Source organism: Daucus carota, chromosome 4, assembly GCF_001625215.2.
Source record: "Daucus carota subsp. sativus chromosome 4, DH1 v3.0, whole genome shotgun sequence".
NCBI lineage: Eukaryota > Viridiplantae > Streptophyta > Magnoliopsida > Apiales > Apiaceae > Daucus > Daucus carota.
In genome coordinates, this window is record NC_030384.2 from 39,376,692 (window position 1) to 39,401,243 (window position 24,552).

Genomic DNA, 24,552 nt, shown 5'->3' on the forward strand with positions numbered 1-24,552 from the left:
AAATTAAACAAGTCGAGCTAGGACAAAGAGGACAAAGGTTTTGGCACGATTAAGTTAAACGAGCCAGCTCACCCGAGTCGAATTACACTTGGCTCGAAACTCGGTTCGTTCGAATCGAATTACAGCCCTAATCATCTATGATTTCTTTCTCATTAGTTCAAAATCTATATTCAAAATGGTCCAAACCTAACCATACTCGATCCGTTTTAAACGGATAAAAAGACAATAATTCATAAGATGGGCAGGAAGATGATCATAAGCGGAATGGAAGCTAAATTAAGCTTTACCATACCCACCGTCCTGCATGCGGTTATATACCAAAATAGATACTTACGTTCGGCCATCAACAAAAGAGAGCTCCTCATAAATTACTGCAACACCCCAGCTCTGGGACCGGTATATAACTAGCGCTCCTTTATCTTGTCAAACCCCCAAACAAGTTATACTCTTTGATTCGACTACATTATGAATCAAACTTCTACTACATTTTAGAGTAATAACTAAGAATGTTCGAACTTGAACCGTATAATTACAAATGAAAATTCGACAACGAGAATCCCAAGTGTTACCTTGATAGACACATCAAATATGAATTAATCGATGATAATACGGAAACGAGCAGGTCTGACTCGGCAAACATTTATCCCAAACACACGTTAATGACGTGAGTTTGCTGCAAGCTACCCCTGCAAGTACTACTATATAAACAACATGTAAGCAGACATGATCACTGTTATCTTTAATGCCAAATCTGTATGGTTTGGAGGATGACAGTAATTATGACAGCGAGGTTACTCATTTTTATACAGTTTTTTTAATTATTTGATATTTTTTCTTCCCATTTTAATTGTCCTATTTTTACTCCCTCTGGTCCTTATTATAAGGCACCAAGACTTTTTGCACACAATTCTAGGTGCTTTGACCATCTACTTAAAATTATTTGTTTTAAACTTTTTTTTTTTGAATTAAAATATATATCACATATTTTAATTCAGAAAAAAAAAAAATTTAAAAAAATTATTTTAAGTAGGTGGTCAAAATATCTAGAATTGTGTGCAAAAATTCTTGGTGACTTATTAGAGGGAGTACTTTCTAACGGTAAAATTGACTCATTATGAGCCCACCCTCCCAAGTCCCAACCATATATAATTCAGGAAGGAATATCATTTTTATAGATTTTTACTTTCCATTGAACTTTTATTTTTTGCCAAAATTTTCCATTAAACTTTTAAATAACACAAACCGGTGACTTTATAGACATGATGAACTAAATTACTTCCTCCATTTCAAATTAGATGTCCACTTTCAAAAAATCACACAGTTTAAGAAAAATGAATGTTTACAAATTAATTGGATTAAATGATCATAATATGTGGTGTGAGATTGATCTAGGAAATATAAATAAGAGATATGTGGAGTAGAAGTAACTTTGAAAATATGATTTTGTATTGAAAGTTGGAGTGGACAAGTAATTTGAAACAAATTTTTTTCTTAAAAGTGGACATGTAAATTGAAATGGTGGGAGTATATCCTAGATAGACACCCTGTATCTCAACAGCGGGCCAAAATTGAGTTATCGAATAAAGCTGCAAACATTTAAGAATAGTATATATATTAGCATTAATATTTGACTGTGGTTCCGATTACTATCAATCCAGAAAAGCAGAGTAATATTTTGATCCTCAACTTGTTTGCGTTATCTTTTTGGATATATGGAATTTGCAAAATTACAGCTGATCTGACGTTAAATAACCAATCAATCTAATCAAGTACAGTGAAAGACTGCAATGAACATTTCATTCATTCATTCAATCAAAAGACGTTGCAATAAATAAAAACGCAGAGCCACAGATATCAACAGTATTGTCGTACCAGGACTTGAGTCATAGTGCGAACCGTACAAGTGAGTCAAAGTGCAACAACTAGTCAATACTCATTGCTTCCTGTTATGTTCAACGTAACATAGGGTTGAGCATTAATGTATTTGTGCCTCTGAGAACAAAGATGAATGCTTTTATCCCTTGTATAATAACAATATACATGTATTAGTCTAACCACTAAATATTTAACCTCAGTTATTTAAGTAGCTAAGTTTAAAGGTGCTTTAGAAACTCAAAATTGCCTCCCTCAGACCTCAGTCTCATGTGGATACATAGTGGATACGATGTGAAGGACTCGATCACTCCTCTAATATGTTTAAAAGCATATCAAATCTTGAAATCAAATACAAATTTTTTTTAAAAAAAGATGCACCGAAGACTTCATTGCCCTACAATAATATGAGCCCATGAAAGACAGAAAAGAGGAGAACTATTGTGTGTAGGCTGAGTTCAAATATAACTTCTGCATTGAAAATCTTTCTGATTAAAAGTCTTTCAGAGAAATGCTCCTATCAAATGTTCAACTTAGGAGTCTGGAAATTCGATCCAAACCTCAATTAGTTGCAGTTGTTGGTCTCAAATGTTCAGATCGATATAATTCTTCGTCTTTTATAATTGGGGGAATAGTCCAAGATCCAAGAGGTGAAGTGGACTTCTCACCACCTGTGAAGTAAATGATTAATAATTTGAAAGCTTGTATAATATAATGTAAATATTTATGCAGCATACATACTTGGAAATTACATCAGCAAAGGTAATTTAATAGTTTACCTTCACTCGTGGCTTCTTCACATCTTCTCTGATATTTAACAGATAAAATAGGATCCAGAGCTTTTAGCAAACAATTGTACTTCTCTTCAGCCTCCGCAATAAATTTAGCCTAGGAATATAATAAGAAAGCCCTCTGACACTGATAGGTTCCAAGTGGTATTTATTTGGTAACATAAAAAAAACTCTTAAGATTTTTTATTTTTTTTAAAACAGACAATAATATTATTCGTATAAATAGAATGCAGAGAAATGGGACAATGTGTGCATATGTGATTGTTATAGCAATTGTATTGTATTACAAGAGGAATTTGTCTCCTTATACACGATGGGTGAAAGCAGTCTCCTTATACAGAGCACGCTCTGGGATATTGAACAAGTACTGCTCAATTAGCATCTTCCCAGTCACTACTGCCTTACATCTCACCATCTTACATCTCACTACTTTATATTAGCAAATAATAAAGGGCTTCCAACGAAGATTTAAATTTAATATTTCTTCTTCTATAACTTGACCACAATATACGTTGATTTTAAAATAAAGCCAACCTCAACATTCTGAGCTAAAGATACTTGTACCATGTATAAAAAGCTTTAATGTGTGTTATCATGAAATCAAGCAAACCAGGAACTCAAGAGAACAATACAAGGTTGATGTCATTAACTGAGACCTGAAACATAAACTTATATATGAAGATCTATAAAGGGCACCTCAGAACTCCATCATATGCTCAATTACTTTCCTCAACCAACTGGCTTTAAAAATTAAAACATCAACCCGTTACTCTAATAGATTATGAAGATCTGGATTACACTAGTTGGTAACTGGAACAGAGAATTACTTAGGCTTGTCCAAACACAAACTATGCAAGATCTTGTAATAATTGATGGTGATTGATAATTCAATAGCAGCAAACGAGCATCAAGTTGACTATTCAATGAAATAAGGGATCAAGAAGAGGTTAGGTTGTAATAAGAAAATATCAGAAAGTCGTTCGCCACCTACTTAAACGAAAATCAAAAATAATCATCGTGGTGCCATATGTTCTGATCATATAGATACATAGAATAGTGTAAACTTAGTGATTTTGATTTTTTCTCAACCAACTTTTGCATTGGTTACCAATGTTTGGTAATCTAAGAAATTACATCAATTAGTTGGTCAATTAGTAAATACAATGACAAGGGCTATATTTGTAAGAAAGCTTTAGTTATGAGCCAGTATAGCTTACCAACATGACTGGGGCTCTGCCAGAACCATATATTCTAACAAACATTCGAAGAACATTGAAACTGTTTTCTAATACATCATCCTACAAAGAAAAGGAAACCATTAACTCTAAAGAACAGTAAATATGCTTCAAGAACCAAAAATCAGATACAGAGGGCCTGAGTCTTAAGAAAGTCACCTCATAGTCAAACCTGCAGCATAGTCAACATAGCACCTTAGTTATTAAGAAGTCAATATGCTTTCACAGTTTTTGAAATGTAAATACAAATTAGTAAGGAGGGTAACAACTAATAAGTAATAACCAACATTAAAAAAAAAAAAAAAAAAAAAAAACTTGTAGCAGCCTGGAAGTGGCAAAAAACTGAAAACTTGTAGCAGCTTGGAGGTGGCAAAGCACACAATGGATACTACAAAAATATCACACATAATAAGTGATGAATGATTAAGCTATCTCGGCCAGATACTTAAGTTATCTAAATATTAATGAGTAACCTGTTAAAGAACTAAATCAAAGGAGATTCTGAATAACTTTTAAGTTTTTGGTTTAACCCTAAACACAAATATAATGTTTCACTAATAATATGTATGTATGTATGTTAAATATTGATTAAAGATAATTTAAAAGCGAACTTACGACTGAAAATTTTAATATATGCAGTTTCAACACAAGGGTATATATCTTAGTACGCAGATTGGATACAATATTTTGATTTGCATTTTTACAAAACAATTGATTAATATAACTTCAGATATTTTAAAATAATATTAACTTCTTCTTTTTAAATGTTTGGCACACTAGCGTTTCTTTCATTTTACATAATGAATTGGATGGAGATAGCATGTGTGTGACACACACCTTTTATCCCATATTATATATTTATATTAGGACGGTACCAACTTTCGATTAATTTCAATAAGATGCATATTCATTTGCATTCAGCACGGGTACTTAATAGTTAATTCATGAACATTCTTCTTTTAAATTTGTCAAAACAAACAATTCCAACAGCTAACAACATAGCAAAATAGTCATTAGTTCAATCCCATTCTTTAAAGGATAGGCCCTCGGAGATGCAAACCATGCAACCATCCAAGGGCATAAGTAAAGACTTTACACAGACCTCTTCCTCGGATAATTTCTTTCGTATATGATTGATAAGTTAAAACAAAAAATATGTCAAGAAATATCTTATAGTTTATCTCTAAATATAATAACAATATAGAATTCTTAAACCAAAAGCAGAAATTAGATAACAATAAGCCAAGTCAAAATTCAAGGAAAATTCCATTACTAGCTGCAACAGCACTTACAAATCATCAGATACTTCGACGAGGAATTCTGATACCGAAAGGAAATCCATATGCAATTCATTAACCTTTACGCCGCTTCAGCAAAAACAAAACAACCTAGCTAAGCCACAAGGACTTAATATTCAAGCTAAGGCAGGATAATACATTTAGTTTTTAAACTCAAGGGGTTATTTTAGTGACAGTAGTATACCTTTTCACCTCTCAACTGATACAACAAAAGATTAAGAACTCGATAATCAAATGACTTCAGGTGGATTGCCATCTTCACATCATCAATAGATATCTGTACAGATAATAGGAAAAAAAAAAAAAAACTAGTTAGATGTAGCTAAGTTAAACAAAATTCATGAACATGAGAAGGTAGTTTGCCATGATAAAAATGCTCTTTTATCGATTTTTATACTTGCCAAATTGTGTACATGCTCTTAAGATTTGTAAGTAAAGAGGAATACAAATCCAAAAAAAAATAAGGAAACCTAGTTATGTTTTTTCCATCACTGGAGTTGGAGGTGAGGACAGTGCACTACTTTTTCTAAACTCTCGAGTAGACTACTCGAACACACACAGTCGCCCAAAATTTTGGGCCTCTGTTCTTTATAATTCTGGGAGAAATCTCACCCCTATTTCTAAGAGCCTAACATGATGTAACTTCAAAATACCCCACTTTCTAAAGATCCCGATTTCAGGTAATATAATGGATGCAAACCCTTCTTTACTTTTGATTTAGCCAAAAGCTTCAACATTTTTGACAATTCACTTTAAGATCTTGATGCATGGATTTATAGTTAAACATTTGCTTAGATACCATTTGGTAATTTCAACTTTACATTCTTTATAGTCTTAAGGTCCTGTTCATTAAATAAGAAACATAAAGGGTTCGTCTTTTACTCTTATTTTAGGTATTTCACTATTCATATAGAAGATTTATACTGCATTTAGACTAATGTTTACAACAAGGATAGCAAAGTTTTTATACTGAGGCTCACTATTGCTGGTTTGATACTGTAGAATATGCAGTCCTAAGCCTGCCTACTCATTTAAGCACTGTAGATATAAAATATACCAGTACTTAATATTTCAATATTTTTTGAAGGTAAGTTCAAAATAAAACTTTTACTTCAATTGACACTTTTATGATGTAATTTAGTATGAAGAAGCGGAAGTTGAAGCAATCAGTTGGGCGATTAAAAATTCTGTTATAGTAATTAATTGCAACTAGGTTACGTTCTGACCTCCCTTTATCACAGGATATCAAACTTAATCTATCATTGCTTAACATGGGCAGGTAAAAATTCGTCTAAATAGAACTAAATGTTATATAGCAAATACATACTCTTTAAAAAAAATTGTTTTCTTTCAATATACCCAAGTTGCAATTCTTTTTTCAAAAATACGGGGCAATCATATATGCAACTTCAATCACAACCTGAAAAACAACTGCTTTCGACAAGTGTTGCAATCTCATATGCAACTTTGACCGTATTTTTGAAAATAAATTTGAAAACATGGGTATTTTTGCAAATTTTCCTGAAATAAATTAGAGCAAAGTGTAAAGGGAACAAATTAACATGAGGGTTACAGTGAAAACCTGTACATACTCTTTAAATACATAGCAAATATATAGCAAATACATACTCTTTAAAAAAAAATTGTTTTTTTTTTCAATATACCCAAGTTGCAATTCTTTTTTCAAAAATACGGGGCAACTATATATGCAACTTCAATCGCAACCTGAAAAACAACTGCTTTCGACAAGTGTTGCAACCTCATATGCAACTTTGACCGTATTTTTGAAAATAAATTTGAAAACATGGGTATTTTTGCAAATTTTCATGAAATAAATTAGAGCAAAGTGTAAAGGGAACAAATAAACATGAGGGTTACAGTGAAAACCTGTACATACTCTTTAAATACATAGTAAATATATAGCAAATACATACTCTTTAAAAAAAAATTGTTTTTTTTCAATATACCCAAGTTGCAATTCTTTTTTCAAAAATAGGGGCAACCATATATGTAACTTCAATCGCAACCTGAAAAACAACTGCTTTCGACAAGTGTTGCAACCTCATATGCAACTTTGACCGTATTTTTGAAAATAAATTTGAAAACATGGGTATTTTTGCAAATTTTCCTGAAATAAATTAGAGCAAAGTGTAAAGGGAACAAATAAACATGAGGGTTACAGTGAAAACCTGTACACTAACTTATAAAACCGAAACAGGCCAGGTCACATATCACTATCCCCTTTACAGTGATCAATCCATATACAAAGGGATGGGTAACATTTCCTAAAACCGGATCTCAGCCACCAACGCAGTACATGTAAAACTCATATTTATATCTGCTAAATAACTGTTTTGATGAAACTCCACTTAATAAGAGTTTATCCTATATGATACAAGTATACAAATAAACAAAAGTTTTGAGAGGAATAATTATATCCTACCTCCAATCTGTTTGTTAGTGCACTACAGAGCTTTCTTTCAATGGTCCAGTATTGCTCTCCGCATTTGAATTCTTCCTTTATCCTGAGCATTATTAGATGCTAAATTCAAAAAAACTGATAAATCATATTGAATAAAACCAATTCTATTATAGCACTGCAACTTAACAAATAGTTGTACCGCTCTGTCAGAAGTCCAAGACGCTCCAGGAGAAGGACAAGTGGTCTAAAAGGATCAGTTTTGAATGATTCCGCTGAACTAATAATGCAGCTCCGGTTTCCCTCCTGTACCTCATGAAAACCAAGTATTCTAAGCAAAAGTTTTACACACAACAAAGAATCATATCATGCAAAGTAATTTCGGTATTACCGCATCAGGTGGTTTGTTTAATGGATCTCCGCTGGTTGGCAACTGCATTAGTTTCTCATTTAAGTTGTCCAACTGTAATAGAAGAGCATGAGACTGTCCGATAAATAATTGACAAAACATGGCAGCATATGTTTGTTAAAACACACGATTAACTTCAAGGGGGGCACAATAATCTTTTATCTCAATTATTTTAGGCCAAATGCACTTGTCTTTTTCTTAGTAGAAATTCTAGGATATTAACAAAAGTTTGGGCACTTCTATATGTGAGATCTACGGCGGAGGTACCCATTTCTGACAATATGATAGTAGTAAGTTATATCTCTAAATTCAAAGCTCACATTCACAATGTTGCTGATTAGGGATAGATTCTTCACCTGGTAAATATAACTTTCAGTGAATGAAAGCAACGGTAGATATCTAAAAGTTGTTTGTGGCTTGTTAGCATCCATTCCGTGAAACATAAAATAAGACCTGCACTGATAATTGCAAATAGAATATATACTAAACCGGGAAGATCTGGAAAGAAAAAATTTGTACACAAATATCGTTAAAATTTTCTTGGGAGGGGGGGGGGGGGGGGGGGGGGGGGGGGGATGCAGAGAAAAAAAAAAGGTGTGCAAATATGCATGAGATAGAGATTTTACACATTCATGATCGTCTTAAGACACTTGCAAATGCAATTGATGACGATATTATGCACATCACATGTTTTTGTTTACAGTTCAATGTTTACTCACCAAACCATGAGGCTTCGTATGGCAGGTTTTTACTGATGTTGATGTATAGTTTTATCTCAAAACCTTTTTAATTCATAGGTTTTTATGGAAATACCACAAATCCCAAGAGGATAATGATAATGAAAGTCGTAAAGAAATGAAGATATTAGATGTCTACTTTACACATTTGTTGCATGTTCACACATTACCTAGCAATATTGGGCAACATATGTTTGTGTTCAGCCTACTAACAAAATCAAGCTGACAAATATTGATATGGAGTCCTTCATGGAAGGATACTGTTGAAGAGCCCAATGAGAATGTGGCCCAAGTTAGAAGCTGATTCAGGATCCAGTCCAGTTAGAAGTTTAATTATTTAAGTATTTGTCTTATGTTAAAATAGTGCACCTGATCCCAGAGGGATTCAGGGGACAGTAGCAGCTGTTACTGCTGTCTCTGCTAGGAGGTTAGTTAGCATATTTTGTCTCCACCTAGTACTGGTCGAAAAGGACATGTGGTCCATATCTGTAAGTGGTCCATATCTGTATTCAGTTCTACAAAAAGAGACGTTAAGGTCTATTATGAAACACAATGAAATGAAATGAACAAGGAGAGTAACTTCACTCATCTCTTAGAATGTTAGATTTACAAAAGTTTTCATGGTATCAGAGCGAGGTTACCACCTGGTGTCTCTATAGTTAGTATTAGCCTTACTTTGTGTGCGTTATTTTTTTTCTTCACTTCTTAAAGCTGTGTCTATAGCTCCTGAGAAGTGAGATGGCAGCTGTAAGTGGGTCAGGTTCCCAGGCAACAACAATAGATGTATTGAGCCCTCTTTATCTTCATCCCTCTGATGGGAATAACTTCATGACCATTGAAAAACTCCAAGGATCTTCGAATTACAGATCTTGGAAGAGGTCAATGGAGATTGCTCTCTCATCTAAGAGGAAACTGGGGTTTGTAAAGGGTACTTTAACTAAGGATGTAACAGATGTAGTTAAGAGTGAAGCTTGGGACACTTGTAACAACATGATCATATCATGGATATTAGGGTCTGTTTCTGAGTCCATTAAAAAATCAATCATGTTTGTAAACAGTGCCTACCACATCTGGAACCATCTTGAACAGAGATTTGCCCTTACAAATGGTTCCAGAAAATACAAGCTTAACAAGGAGCTGTATGAAACAAAGCAAAGTGGTAGACCTGTTAGTGAGTTCTACACTCAAATGAGGGCATTATGGGAGGAACTGGAGTCTTTGGTCACACTCCCAGATGTCACAGCTGTTACCACAGACATCACAAGGCTTATTACAGTCTTAAATCAACAAAGAGAGGAGCAGAAGCTTTTTCAGTTCCTTAATGGTTTGGATGAAATATATGGAGCTCAGAGAAGCCAAATACTCATGATGAGTACTCTGCCGTCTGTTGAAGTGGCTTGTAGCTATTTAGAACAAGAAGAAGCACAGAGGGAGGTTCTTGGGCAGTCTAAAGAAGAGTCAGATGGACTTGCAATGTACAGCAAGTCAAGAGCACCAACAAATGTCCAAACAGCCTTGTCTGTCCAATGTGGTGCTTGTGGCAAGGCAGGTCACAACACTGAGAAATGCTGGACTGTGGTGGGATACCCAGCATGGCATGCTAAAGCTAAACCAACAAGTGAGCCTCCTCAAAGACAGAAGGGAAGGGGGACTGGTAACAACAACCAACAAAGGTGGAACAAAGGCAGGCAAAACAATGGACAAAGGATTGCAGCCAATGTTCAAGGCCAAATCCACCATGATAACAGATCTGTAGCCAGTACTGGTACAACCATCACTTCTCAACAACTGGAGCAGCTGCTGAAACTGCTCCCAACCACTTCAAGAGGAGGGGATACAGATGAGGAAATTGATGGTCTGTATGCAGGTATGGTCTCCTGTCATTTTGTTGATTCAATAAAAAATAAGGAGTGGATTATAGATTCAGGAGCCTCTGATCATATGACAGGGATGTATGAAATTTTAAGAGATGTAGGTGAGAGTCAAAACACACCTAAAATTAATTTACCTACGGGGGAAACATCTCTGATAACACACAGTGGAAATGTGAAGCTGAATAATAACATGGAGCTAAAAAAGGTTTTATGTGTTCCAACCTTTAAACATAACTTGCTATCAGTCAACAAGTTATGCTGTGATGAGAACTGTAATGTAGTATTCCATGCTGATTATTGCATTATTCAGGATAAGAATTCTAATGAAGTTAAGGGTATAGGCAGAGGTGAGAATGGCTTATACTATTTGATCAATGAACCAATTCAGAAAACCCTGAGGGAAATTAAAGCTCAGACTCTTAGTAATAATTATGAGTCTAAGAAAAACCTATCTGGTAAGGTGGCCATGTCTGTGAATACTGGAGAAAAGATACCAATGGTGATTAAGGATGTGCCAAAAGTCAGTAAAGAGACCTTATGGCACCAAAGGCTAGGTCATGCACCTATGAGAAAGTTAAGGATGATTAAGAAAATTGGAGTCAAAGAAGATAGTCAAGATGTTTGTTTGGCTTGCCCTCTGGCAAAATTTACTAAACTCCCTTTTAGTAAAAGTGAATCAAGAGCTGGTGACTTGTTTGAGTTGGTCCATATTGACACATGGGGGCCTTATAAGGTGAAGTATAGGGGGAAATTCAGATATTTCCTCACATTTGTGGATGACTACTCAAGAGTTACATGGGTACATCTACTTAAACTCAAATCTGATGCTCTAAATGCCATTCAAAGTTTTGTAAAAATGGCAGGCAATCGATTTGACAAACAAGTTAAAGTCATAAGGTCTGATAATGCTTTGGAGTTTGATGACTACAAATGCAGGGCTTTCTTTGGTGCTTTGGGTATCTTGCATCAGACCTCCTGTGTTGATAGGCCACAGCAAAATGGAAGGGCAGAAAGAAAGCACAGGAACATCTTGGAGATGGCAAGGGCCTTGAGATTTCAGGCTGGTCTTCCACTTCAGTTCTGGGGAGACTGCATTCTTGCTGCTACACATATTATTAACAGACTTCCCAGCATGGTAATAAAGGGCAAGACACCATATGAATTGATGTACAAGAAACAACCTGAATATGGACACTTGAAAGCATTTGGGTGCCTTGCTTTTGCCTACAATCCAAGCAGAAGTAAAGATAAATTCCAGCCAAGGGGGGTGCCTTGTGTGTTCACTGGATACTCCTCCTCACAGAAAGGGTATAGAATGCACAATTTGCTCACAGGTGTAACCTTTGTAACAAGGGATGTGAAATTCTATGAAACAATCTACCCTTATCAAGTGTTCAAAACAGCTTCTGAGGGGGAATCTGGAATCATACATCAGGAAGAAGGAAGCAACAGGAATACATGGATGGAGTGTGAAGACACAGATCCAACAAACAACAATGATGTGGAAGTAAATACAACAGAAGAAGAGGGTGAGCAGGAACAGAATCCACCAGAACAACCCCCTGTTAGAAGGTCAACCAGAGAACATAAAAAACCATCTTGGCACAATGACTATCAGATGAGTTCAAATTATGTTAGAAAATCAACTGAAACTGAAGTAAGTCCTCAGTTCTCTTGCTTCATGAACAGTGTTTCAAGAATGCCAGATCCAAAGAATTTCAAAGAAGCAGCTCAGCATAGTCATTGGCTGCAAGCAATGAATGAAGAGTTGGAAGCCCTTGAAAGCAACCATACTTGGGAAATAACTGACTTACCAGCAGGAAAGGTAGCCATTGGGTGCAAATGGTTATATACAACCAAGTATGACCCTCAGAGAGAAAGTCTCAGATACAAGTCAAGACTTGTGATACTTGGGAACAGGCAAAAATATGGCATTGATTATGACCAGACCTTTGCCCCTGTAGCAAAGCTAACAACAGTCAGATCATTGTTGGCTGTTGCCTCTAGCCAAGGATGGTATACCCACCAGATGGATGTAAAGAATGCGTTCTTACATGGAGAACTACAAGATGTGGTCTATATGAAATTTCCACCAGGCTATGAAGGTGCAGGATTCAGATTCAGAACTGCAGGCCAGGGGGAGTATATGGATAATTCTAAATTACAGACCAAGGTGTGTAGGCTCCTAAAAACTCTATATGGCCTCAAACAATCACCCAGGCTCTGGTTTGACAAGCTGAGTGCAGCTTTGAAGAAAGATGGATTCACTCAATCAAAGGCTGACTCTACATTATTCACTAAGCAGTTTAATGGCAAGTTCATAGCAGTCTTAGCTTATGTGGATGATCTTTTGCTCACTGGTAACAACATGGGGATAATCAATGATACAAAGAAGTTTCTCAGCTCACAGTTCAAGATGAAAGACTTGGGAGAGCTCAGGTATTTTTTGGGAATTGAGTTTGACAGAAGTGATCAAGGGATCTTTATGTCACAAAAGAAATATGTCAATGATATTCTGGAAGAGTATAAAATGGCAAACTGTAAGCCTCTAAAACTTCCTATGGATACCCATGTGAAGTTAACCACTACAGCAGGGGACCTTCTTCCTAATCCTGACATCTATCAGAAGCTCATAGGTAAATTGATCTACCTTACTATAACTAGACCAGATATTGCCTTTACTGTCCATGTTCTTAGCCAGTTTATGCATTCACCAACCTCTGTGCATTTTCAAGCAGCAAAAAGAGTGCTCAGGTACTTAGCTGGATCAAGAAACCAAGGTATTCTATTGGCATCTGGTCCTGCAGCAGAATTAAAGGCCTATTGTGACAGTGATTGGGCAGGCTGCCCCAACACAAGGAGATCAACTTCTGGCTTTTGCATTTTGTTGGGAAAATCTCCTATAGCATGGAAGTCTAAAAAACAATCTGTGGTTGCAAGATCCACAGCTGAGGCAGAATATAGATCTTTGGCAATGACTGTCTGTGAAGTGCTATGGGTGAAGCAGCTACTCAAAGATTTAGGCCTCAGTCATCTTGGTTCTACTACCATCTTCTGTGATAACAAGGCAGCTCTGGCTATTGCAGCTAACCCTGTCCACCATGAGAAAACAAAACATGTGGAGATTGACTGCAATTTCATTAGAGAGAAGGCTGTTGCAGATGAAATCACTCCAACATACATTTCTACTAAAGAGCAACTTGCTGATGTTTTTACTAAGGTCCTCACAGTAGGACAACATCACATTCTACTTGACAAGCTGGGCGTTTGTGTTCCAACACACACAGCTTGAGGGGGAGTGTTGAAGAGCCCAATGAGAATGTGGCCCAAGTTAGAAGCTGATTCAGGATCCAGTCCAGTTAGAAGTTTAATTATTTAAGTATTTGTCTTATGTTAAAATAGTGCACCTGATCCCAGAGGGATTCAGGGGACAGTAGCAGCTGTTACTGCTGTCTCTGCTAGGAGGTTAGTTAGCATATTTTGTCTCCACCTAGTACTGGTCGAAAAGGACATGTGGTCCATATCTGTAAGTGGTCCATATCTGTATTCAGCTCTACAAAAAGAGACGTTAAGGTCTATTATGAAACACGATGAAATGAAATGAACAAGGAGAGTAACTTCACTCATCTCTTAGAATGTTAGATTTACAAAAGTTTTCAGATACAACCCAAACAATTTGGGCATCATAGTACTACCATAATTGATTTAAATTGCAGATCATCAGTTAGTCTCAATGTAGAGAAAAGAGTGAACGAAAAAATATAGAGAGAAAGCTGCTACAATCTGAATTGTTTGGTATATTCTGATGTAAGGTTTCTACTTACAAAATCTTCCAAGGTAGAATTTGCTCTCTGCATTGCATCGTAACCAACAATAGCCATATCGCTAATTTCGCTGTTTAGAGACTGTACAACAGCCTTCTGATCAGAGTGTATTCCATTGCAAAAACCTTCTTCGCCTGTTACATATTTAGATTTCGACAATATGACTTATCCATCCATCACAATGCTATAGATTTCTCTTGATATACATTTAACAGTTAACATCAATTTGCTTGGTTGATGAGACATAAACAAAAAGTAAATTATTGACAAATGACAACTCCCTTTTTTTTTTACCAAAATTCAAAAATCTCACTTAATCATAACAAAGGCCCCTGGAATTGCATAACATAAGGAAGTGGTGATAAAAACAGTTAATATTATACAAGAACAATAACATAGAAGGGGAGACTACCATCAAGGTCATACCAATATTTTCACCGAGAAAAAGTGATGCTTCCTCGAGAAATGATGCTGAAATCTGAAAATGGTAGAGAACCTCGGTCAGTGAGAGTGAACCCTTTGTGATTACTAAAATGCGCAACATGCTAGCAATACGAACCTTGGGCAAAGTTGCAGAAATTAAATGGGATTTAGCCTCCATATCCAGTTGTCCACATGGTTGTATCTTGAGCACAAAATTTCGAAAACAAAAAAACAAATTAGCTAAATGGAACTTCATCAATTGCTTGCACTGTAGAAATATTAACATATAAGGTTTCGTTCGTGTTCCTGTAATCAAGAATAAAGAAAATGAAAAGAATATATAATTAGAAAAGGGGATTACCAGGAGAAGCAAAAGATTAGCAAGGAAACGATTAGAGTCAGGATGATTCAAGTGAGGAGAAGAAGAGGAGTCAATAAGGTTATGGTTTTGTAGGAACATTATCGTATTTTGTACTTTTTCCAGCTTCTTTAATCCTTCCATTCTCTCTCTCTATCTATCTATCTCTCCCTCTCCCTCTCCCTCTCCCTCTCGCTCCCTCCGTTGTTCCGGCAAGTAGAGTGCTGCTGATAGCAAATTGGTACTTTTTTTATTGGACACACGGAGGATGAAGTTTTATAGTATTCGGGCAGGAGAATTGTTATTCTAAAAAGTTTGATAATAAGAAAAAAAAATCTGATTGTATTTTAAATAAGATTTATTTCAAGTTTAATAATATTTAATATTGATGGTTTTTTGCAATTTCATAAAAAAAATCATTTTTTGTGAAATTGATGAGGGCATTTTTTGTTTTAAAAATTTATCATATTTCATGAAAGTTCTAATGATTATGCTTAAATCATAAAAATAATATATCAACTCTTCCAAATTTTGTATTAAATTTGCTTGAACTTGCATATAATTACAAAGAGTTTTAATAAATATCCAACTAGAAAAAAATTCAAAAAATACTTTAATTATTTTAAAAGAATATGCAAAAATATACTAATATTCTAAATAAGAATTACAAAAATACAATTTTTTGAATTTTTTTTGTAAAAATATGGAGGTTCCAAAAATTATATCATATTCATAATTAAATGAATTCATATTCATATTATGATAAAACATACATCGACATGCTACAAATTTGCTACAAGTACAGGAACTAAGTCTCCAATAGAGCACACAGCAAAATAATCAGGCGCTTAATTTCTTGCATTACCGAGCATATTCATCAAATTCTACACACTCTCATTGCTAATATCTTTTTGTACAGCCAAAGCTTCATTTTGGTTAATTGACATCTGCTTGATTCTTTCAACTGCAGGTTTGCGAGTTTCCTTTGCACTTTCCTGATCTCGACTAGGTCCCTTCTTGCTTTCCAACAAATTCCCATGTTTCGCGATTGCAAGAATCAGTTCAAGCTGTTTCTGCTGTTGCTCCTATAATAAATAAGATCACAGGATAACAAAAACATCAGCTACATAGTAACAGAGTCATTGCAACTAGACAAACATATAACAATCCAGAGTCGAAAATAAATTTTGTGATAAACACATGCATACATACACACTTTTCCTACAAATTTGGAATGCATGATTGATACAGGAAATGTGGATTAAAAAATATGCAGCTCTCCTTGGGAGAGTACACTGTCATCAATCATCTAATTCCAAGCCTACTAAAGTATCAATATATGATCAGATTACTGTATATGATGTAACACCCCATATATCAAATAAGGTTTATTTTCCAACGTATTCATTGTAGATTGGCATAGGACACACTAAAGGACAACAAAGTTCGAAATTTATTCCTAGATGAATTTTGAAAAAGAACAATGTCCATACGTGTAGCATAAGAAATTAATACTCATGCAAAGGAATACAAGATTGTCCCCCTACAATTCAAATTATATGTAGCCCCGTAGATAGTCTCTTGTTTCACGAACATGACTTGATTACTTGTTAGGACAATCTTTAAACTTTCTACTCGTCCTTTTGCACACTCATACCTATGTAGCTGAGAAACGAAATGAGAAAATGGAGAGCCAGTCCTTTAGACACCCAGGATACTAATCACCATTCCCTCTCGTACAATAGACTCACCAGTGTACTAGTGCAAAACCCACAACAAGGTTTAGCAATATAAAGCATAAACTATAAAGCACCATAAGCTTTTGAATTTGTTCTAATTATTGTATACTGACTAGTCTCTCGTTACTCTCTAATCTCTATCCCTCTTTTCTCTAAAACTCATGTTATATTGGCGCATGAATTGGGAGCTTTCAGAAGATGAAAGGGACAATTTATAAACCGGCATTTATATGTTGGAAAAAAAAATTGATTTAAGAATAGTGACTATGATGTCGACAACTGTTATGATTATCCTCATCTTTTACATTATTGATTAGAGAGGAGTAATGGGAGGGTATCTGCCATCAACGATATTGTACCAATTTAACAATTTAACAATTCTCATTCCACCAAAATGAGTCAGCATGCGCATTTTAACATTAAATTAAACAGGTGAATATCTGAATCACATCAACGATAAGCTCTTAACAATAAGTCAACAACAATAGGGATCCGAAAATTGAAGCATTTACCTGCATTGCCAAAAGAACTTTTTGTATTTCACCGAGCTCATTCTCCAATATATCATCCTTCGTAGCAAGTGCACGAGTGACCTCTGAATTTTTTTGGGCCAAATCGGCAGCCTTCACATACAGAAGTATAGGGTTAATAATCATATTAAATGAACGAGACCCATGCAGATGAAGGTAGAACTCACTGTCTCAAAGTAACGTGAGTGGACTAAGTACTAATGCAAGTGCCTCACTCTATCAGTTAAACATAGAAACATTATTTTACATTGCTGTAACAAACTATATACTGCTCAAACTGAAGTTTTCAACACCATTACTGTGCCTTCAGATATATCCTAACCCAAATACCTAACTGTATTATATCCTCATTGTTAAAGATTCTAGATGATAACATTCTTGTTCTTCTTTAATATTCCTTATCATGAAATACTGTTGGATGTATCTCCTGGTATTACTGTATCACTGTATGTGACAATCACTGAAGCAGGTCAGAGCACAGTTTAGCACATTCTAAACTAATCTTTTAACTATATACCACAAAGTTCTCTTTTAGGGAAATTCAAGTATTTCATAGTTCAAATTATATAGCTGAGGTTAGATTCTTCCTCGCAGATTTCTTACATCAATTTATCAAACTATTTGTATGGATATGTTTTGTCATTCAACTTGTTCCAAATTACCCTCCTCGATTATTCAGTCTTCTTCGGGTGTCCTGAACTCAGACCAATACAGTTTCAGACTACTAGGTCTAGAACTACATTCATATTGCAAGGAACTTATTTGTTTTATGTTTAGCCACCTTTGAAGATAATGGTCTGTGGGTGAATTAGGCATTGGCATTAGGTTTCAAATAAAGATATGAAGATCACAAGATGTGCTAAATCATCTTGTACCAGAGAAGACTTTATCTAGCTTGTTTATAGCCTCTACAAATTCCATAAGAAATTAATAACCATTGAAAATTACATTCCTTTAATTTATAGGAGTATGGAAAGAGGCTAAGACCCATTAATGATTATTGTTCCAATCCAATCCTGGAGAACAATTTCTGATTAATTCTTTTATCTATATTTAACTGTCTATTAACACCATACATTTGCACACCAGTATTTGCTTTATGTACAATTGTACATGCTTACTGTCTTTAAGATATCTTTTATATAAAAAAAAAATACTACCCAGCAACACATGGCCATAATTCTGACCACAAATAAAATAGTTCACCGAATACTGATAGGCATTGTATCCTACTTACTATTATGTTGCTTATCCTACTTACTATTATGTTGCTTGGTACCAGGAATTTGTAAGCTAGGCGTTGCAGCTAGATATAATTACTACTTACTCCCTCCGTTTTTTATGTCACTTTGACTTTTGACACACATCTTCAGGTGCTTTGACCGCCTTGTTAAAATTATTATTTTTTAAAATTTCTTTTTGTGAACTAAACTTGTTACAAAAATAAAATTCAAAAATTGCAATCTTAACTATACAGTCAAAGCACCTAAAAATGTGTGCCAAAAGGTCAAAGCAACAAATTAAAAAAAACGAAGGGAGTAGTTGATAGTTGGGTTTGTGTATGACTGTAGTTCAGCATATTAATGTTAGCCCGCCTGTGTTGTGTTTTCCTATATCTATCTATGCTTCATGCTTGTATTAGCTAATCATAATAACAGAATTTGAATAGTATAAACTTCTTTCTCTGAACATTATGGACTATCAATTGGGGATAGCTTGGAGTCAAGATTGGGCTGCAGTTCAAGCTCACAAGATTCGTAATCATAGTTTTCTTATAATCCTAATTTCCTTTTATGGCTGTGTCAACTACTCTCTAATATGGGCTGCAGTTCAATCTCACAAGATTTGTAATCATAGTTTTGTTATAATCCTAATTTTATTTTATGTGCTGTGTCAACTACTCTCTAATTTGGGAAACGAAAGCAAAAAGAATCTCCGAACAATACACAACCTATCCAATAGAAACAGTGCACACCAATTCAATTTCATTCTAAATGCTTTCAACATCCAACAAGAAGCTAAAATCAAAACTGCTCCCGTGTCCAAACTTCTACTAAACAAGATGAGGTTTAAGCATCAGGACTAATCTTATAGCACTAACCAAAAAAATAGGCCAAAGAAATGGATGACATTATCCATTCACAAAAGCTGCAATAAGTTAATAACACTGCTATATTACCACCAGATAAGATGGATACGGGAAAATATGGATTCATGTTCAGAAAATTATGTCTACTAAGTTACTAGCCGGATAAATATACAACTACCGAGACCACGTTTAAACATGTTAAGCTCTTAAAATTAGCTCAAACCACCCCAAAAAATTGCAACACATTGTGTTTCATCATTTGTCCATACACCAATCAACCATCCTCCAATCAAACATATTAAATACGAAATCATCAAAAGTATAGTTACCTTCGCAATAGGGTCTCTTAAAGTCCTCCTAGTAACCCGAAAACGAATCCCTAGCTTCTCCAACTGCTTCGACATAAGCCTAACCAGACTCGCTAAACTCCGAATATCTGCCTCTAATTTCTCAATCTTATCAACCACATTAACCTCTAAACTCCCTGGTTTCGAAAACCCCATACAAACCCTCCTCCATTGCCTTCTCCGAATCACGGCACCTATCAAAATCCCTGCCCCCAACAACAAAAACTGACACACAGAAACCTTATCACCCAACCAAACCAAAATTGGCTTCTGGGGTTTCAAGATAAGCCCAAATGAAATAACAGCAGATGAAACCAAACAAAGAAACTCCGCAATCGAAAGAAAAGCATCAAAATCAAGAATTCTAGCATTATCTTCTTGATTATTATATGTGTTTACATTATCTGATTCAAAAGCTCTGATGGGTGAGTGAAATGTATACAAAGATTTACATGGGATTGGATATTTTAAAAATTGAAAAAGGGGGGGTTTTGTGAAATGAATAAAGGTTGAAGAGGGATGTAATGATGGGGTTTTTGAGTATAAAGAAGAGTGTGATTGATAATTTTTGAGGAGGTTACGAGTAGAGAGTGACATTCTCGGGTGAAATTTGATCAATGTTTGAGTGGATAGGATTGTCAAGAAGACATGATTTCTAGGGTTTTGTACATAACTGCCCAGCTAGAATTTCAAGAACTGACTTTTGTCGATGTATTCGATGTGCCAACGTAGTTAAAATTGATTACGAGTAGCCTTTGGCCCTTTACGATGGTTTCTGAATTCAATAGTCCACTATCAAATCTTCATAGCATCTCCAGCAGTACTCCTAAATCATTCACTAAACAATAGTAATATAAAATGTGACTCCTAGTAAGTATATACACCGGAAAACGTGAGAACTTCAATGCTACTCTTTATATTTGGCTCCTTATTCACATTTTATATTTATTTTATATAAAAGAGAGGAAAAAATTAACTAAAAGAAAGAGAAGATTGAAGGAAAAATAATATAATATTGAGTTAGGAGCTACTAGATGCTCTTTAAAAAAGAAAGGAGAGAGAGTAGGCTCCTAAATTTTTAAAGAGCATCTAGGAGCCCATTGGAGCACTAAATTTTGATTTGCTCCTAAATTTTAGACTTAGGAGCTTGTTTAGAGAGCCCCTTGGAGTTGCTCTTAGTCAAGTGTATACCCTTAAATTGGTGTCTTAATCTAGAATTTAAAGTATTTGAGGCAAAAAAATATAATCCAAGAGTGTCTTAGTGGTGTCTTAAAACGGTAGGACACACAACATGTGCCTCATTTTTAAGGCACTACTAGACTTGTCCAAAACTATTTTTATTCATAAAATATTCACTTTCTTCCTTTTTTTCACTCCTTTTTACACTTGTCTTACATGTGATTGTATTAAAATATATTAATATTTTAATAATAGGGCATCAAGATAAGACACATTATTGGAGTAGATGTACAAAAGTGATGTCCTAAACGAATAGGACACTAAATTTTATAATATTTATAAGGCAATCACTAGGACACTCTTGGACTTGCTCTTAGTCCGTTTCAATTTACATGTTTAATTTTTTTTTTGAAACAAAATATTTCAAATTACTTGTTCATTCCAATTTTCAATGTAAAATCATATTTCCAAAATCAATTATACTCCACATATCACTTATTTATATTTATTAGATCAATCTCACTCCACATTATGCTCATTAAATGCAAATAATTTATAGACATTCACTTTTCTTAAACTGTGTGATTTTTTAAAAGTGAACATCTAATTTGAAACGAAGGGAGTATAAATTATTAATTTGAAAATTTGAATTAAAAATATTAAATTAATATAAAATTTTAACTTTTTAATATTGAAGTTGATAGAAATTTTTAATAATATATGGAGTCACTTTAAAGTGTATGAAGTTTTGTTAGGAGTCGTCTAGGTTGTTTGTGGGAAAAGTAGAAAGTTATAATATACTCCCTCTGTACCTCAGAAAGATATACGTTTGGATTGGACACGGAGATTAAGAAAAGTGTACAAAATAAGATAAAGTAGTGGCAAAATAGAAAGAAAAGTGGTTAAAGTGGCAGAAGCTATCAATATTTGACTGAGAGATTTGAAAAAGTGAATGAAAATAAGGGGTGGTTGAGGCTTTTATATTATAAAAAGTTATTTCATCCATCTCTTTTTAGTCGTCACATTTCTATTTTTGTTAGTCAAATTGACTAATTTTTGACCAAAGATTATAAGTCACTCTTTCATCATTTTAAAAAAACTGAAAATTAAAACCCTAGCCAATTCCTAAACACACACCATCTAATGAGAGTCGGCCGCCATTCATAATTATCATTCATCCTTCACCGTCCCCTTCTTCCATCAAAACCACATCCATCCCATCCATCCTCTCATCCCGTTTCCTCCATTTCTATATCTTTAATTTCTATTATAATAGTTTCAATAAAATCGAGATCTAAATCCTTTTGGGTGTGATCTTGTTACCGTACCCATCTTTTTGGGTTGTTGATTGTCCTCAATTTTTGGGTGTATGTCTTGTTGCGTTTTTTATTCGTTGTCATGTTGCGTGAAGAATGATTTCTACGGTGTATTGGGAGATCTGGGCAACCCGCTTCAAATCTGGAATTGTGATACTTATCACGAGAGCTCACCTCGCATAACAAAGGATTGTTCAATATATGGGGCATCTGTACCCCCAACCTCAGTTAGTGCTGATGGATATGAACAATGTTCCATCATCGGTTTTTTATGTGCGCAGGTCAATTGTGATTCCACTATTTTCAGTGATGTTGGTGTCGACTGGATTGCTCGAGAAACTTTTGTAATCATTTTTATTATCAAGAATATTTATATTCTATCTGTTAAGCAATCTGAAAACAAAGCGGCTATTTGTTTAGCTCGATTTTTGTTTCACAATCAGGTTGTAGTTGTCAGTTTGGTGGTTTGTCCCGACTGTGTTCTTATGTTTTATGTTCAATAAAATCTTATTGTTCGTCAAAAAAAAAAACTGAAAATTACATCTTAAAGTAAATTAAAAGTTATTTCCAATGACATCTTTTTTTAATTTTTTCAATTGATAAAATATTAATAAATTTCAGTCAAACTTTGGTCAATTTGATCAGCACAAAACCAAATGTTACAACTAAAAAGGGACGGAGGGAGTACCTTTTAAGGATAGTTTTGAAATGCGTAGAATTGACAATTGAGTGGGACATCCAGAAAAGGAAAGGAGTAAGTAGTTAGAACAACTCCAATGAAATGTGGTTTTTTGGGAGGTGTTCAAAAACAAAATCGTGCGAGTTAGGATCAAAAGATTCAAAACGGACAATATTGTGCTATTATCGAGTTAGGTTCGCTTAGTTTAAACAAATTTGTAAAAATGTTAAATTTTTAAACAAATTTGTAAAAATATTAAATTTTTAGGAAATGTTTGCAAAATAACTAGGTTGCATGTGGTTGCAACAGGCCGCATATAGTATTTTTGTAAATATTTTAAAAAGTTTGGTATTTTTGTAAAATATTTTAAAAAATGTAGTATTTTCGCTAAAACAATTTAGACTTAAGTATTTATTACTGATTTGTCTTCAATAATAATTCGGAATAGTTAAATTATTAATGCCGATTATTATTTCATCGCACCTTCCTGAATTTTGTATTTGATTTTGCTTGGTATTCTTAGATTTTTGCAATATAACTTGAATGTAATTGTTCTATTTTAGTTGTTCAATTGCTGATGTTATTTCCAACAATAGATTCATGAGACAGAAATGGAGGAGGCGTGAGATCGATCCTCGAGTTGTATAATAATTAATAAGATGTCCAAATAGGATTTAACCTGGACAGTATCCTGTATTCGTAATAATCTAAGAAGACGTGTAAAATGAAAATTCTGGAAATAAAATATACTCCCTTCGATGCTAGTTACATGTTCATTTTATAATTAAAGAATTTAAATTTATATATATTTAACTAAATATTAAAAAGTATTTATTTATAATTTTACAAAATAACAAGACACGTTATAAAGTATACTAGATATCCTCAATGATATATTTTTTGTTGTTGTTTTAGTTATACAATCATATCATGAGGATTATTTGGTTGTTTAATATGGTACAGTAGAATAAATAAAAAATATAACTTAATATTTGATAAACGTTCATGATTACTAAATAATATTTCTATGCAATATTTGAATATATAAATATGAATTATACTTTTTATGTCAGGAATTGGTTTTGGGAATAGAATGTGACTCTTATTCTCTGGAGTTTTTTCATAACCACATAACTTCTTTAATTTTTTTACAAAAATGTTGTTGCAAATTTTCAATATTTTAAAAATACTATTTTTTATAAATTATTTATAAAAATACGACTTACAACTTCTGCAAACTCATTTGCTAACAACATTTTGTGACAGTTGCAAATAGTTGCAAATGAGAAATTAATTTGTAACTTCTGTAACAAATACGGCTTGCAACTTCTGCAAACTCATTTGCAACGCCATCTACAACAATTACAAATGAGAAATTTCATTTGACTTATGCAATTTCATTTGCAACAGTTGCAAACTGATGTTACAAATGA

General features: G+C 34.3%; 2 protein-coding genes across 5 annotated transcripts; both read right to left on the minus strand.

Moving 5' to 3' along the window:
* Positions 1 to 1,656: 1,656 nt before the first annotated feature.
* Positions 1,657 to 15,491, minus strand: LOC108219381 (uncharacterized). 4 transcript variants are annotated; one of them, XM_064091864.1, is made up of 15 exons: positions 15,244 to 15,491; positions 15,019 to 15,084; positions 14,886 to 14,937; positions 14,460 to 14,593; positions 8,381 to 8,482; positions 8,007 to 8,078; positions 7,818 to 7,927; positions 7,640 to 7,721; positions 5,381 to 5,473; positions 5,191 to 5,255; positions 4,058 to 4,070; positions 3,881 to 3,961; positions 2,652 to 2,760; positions 2,433 to 2,543; positions 1,657 to 2,020 (listed from the first exon to the last, which is right to left on the minus strand). In XM_064091864.1, the coding sequence occupies exons 1-14, from the start codon at positions 15,382 to 15,384 to the stop codon at positions 2,434 to 2,436; spliced, it is 1,230 nt and encodes a 409-aa protein (XP_063947934.1). In that variant the 5' UTR covers positions 15,385 to 15,491; the 3' UTR covers positions 1,657 to 2,020; position 2,433. The 4 variants fall into 4 exon arrangements, with proteins under 4 accessions (XP_063947934.1, XP_063947933.1, XP_063947932.1 ...); XM_064091863.1 differs by lacking the exon at positions 1,657 to 2,020 and adding an exon at positions 2,215 to 2,343; XM_064091862.1 differs by lacking the exon at positions 1,657 to 2,020 and having other exon boundaries at positions 2,215 to 2,543; positions 15,244 to 15,490.
* Positions 15,492 to 15,950: 459 nt separating this feature from the next.
* Positions 15,951 to 20,678, minus strand: LOC108218444 (uncharacterized). The gene is made up of 3 exons (XM_017391376.2): positions 19,928 to 20,678; positions 17,492 to 17,602; positions 15,951 to 16,325 (listed from the first exon to the last, which is right to left on the minus strand). Exons 1-3 carry the CDS (start codon positions 20,540 to 20,542, stop codon positions 16,125 to 16,127), a joined length of 927 nt encoding a protein of 308 aa, XP_017246865.1. The 5' UTR covers positions 20,543 to 20,678; the 3' UTR covers positions 15,951 to 16,124.
* Positions 20,679 to 24,552: the final 3,874 nt, after the last annotated feature.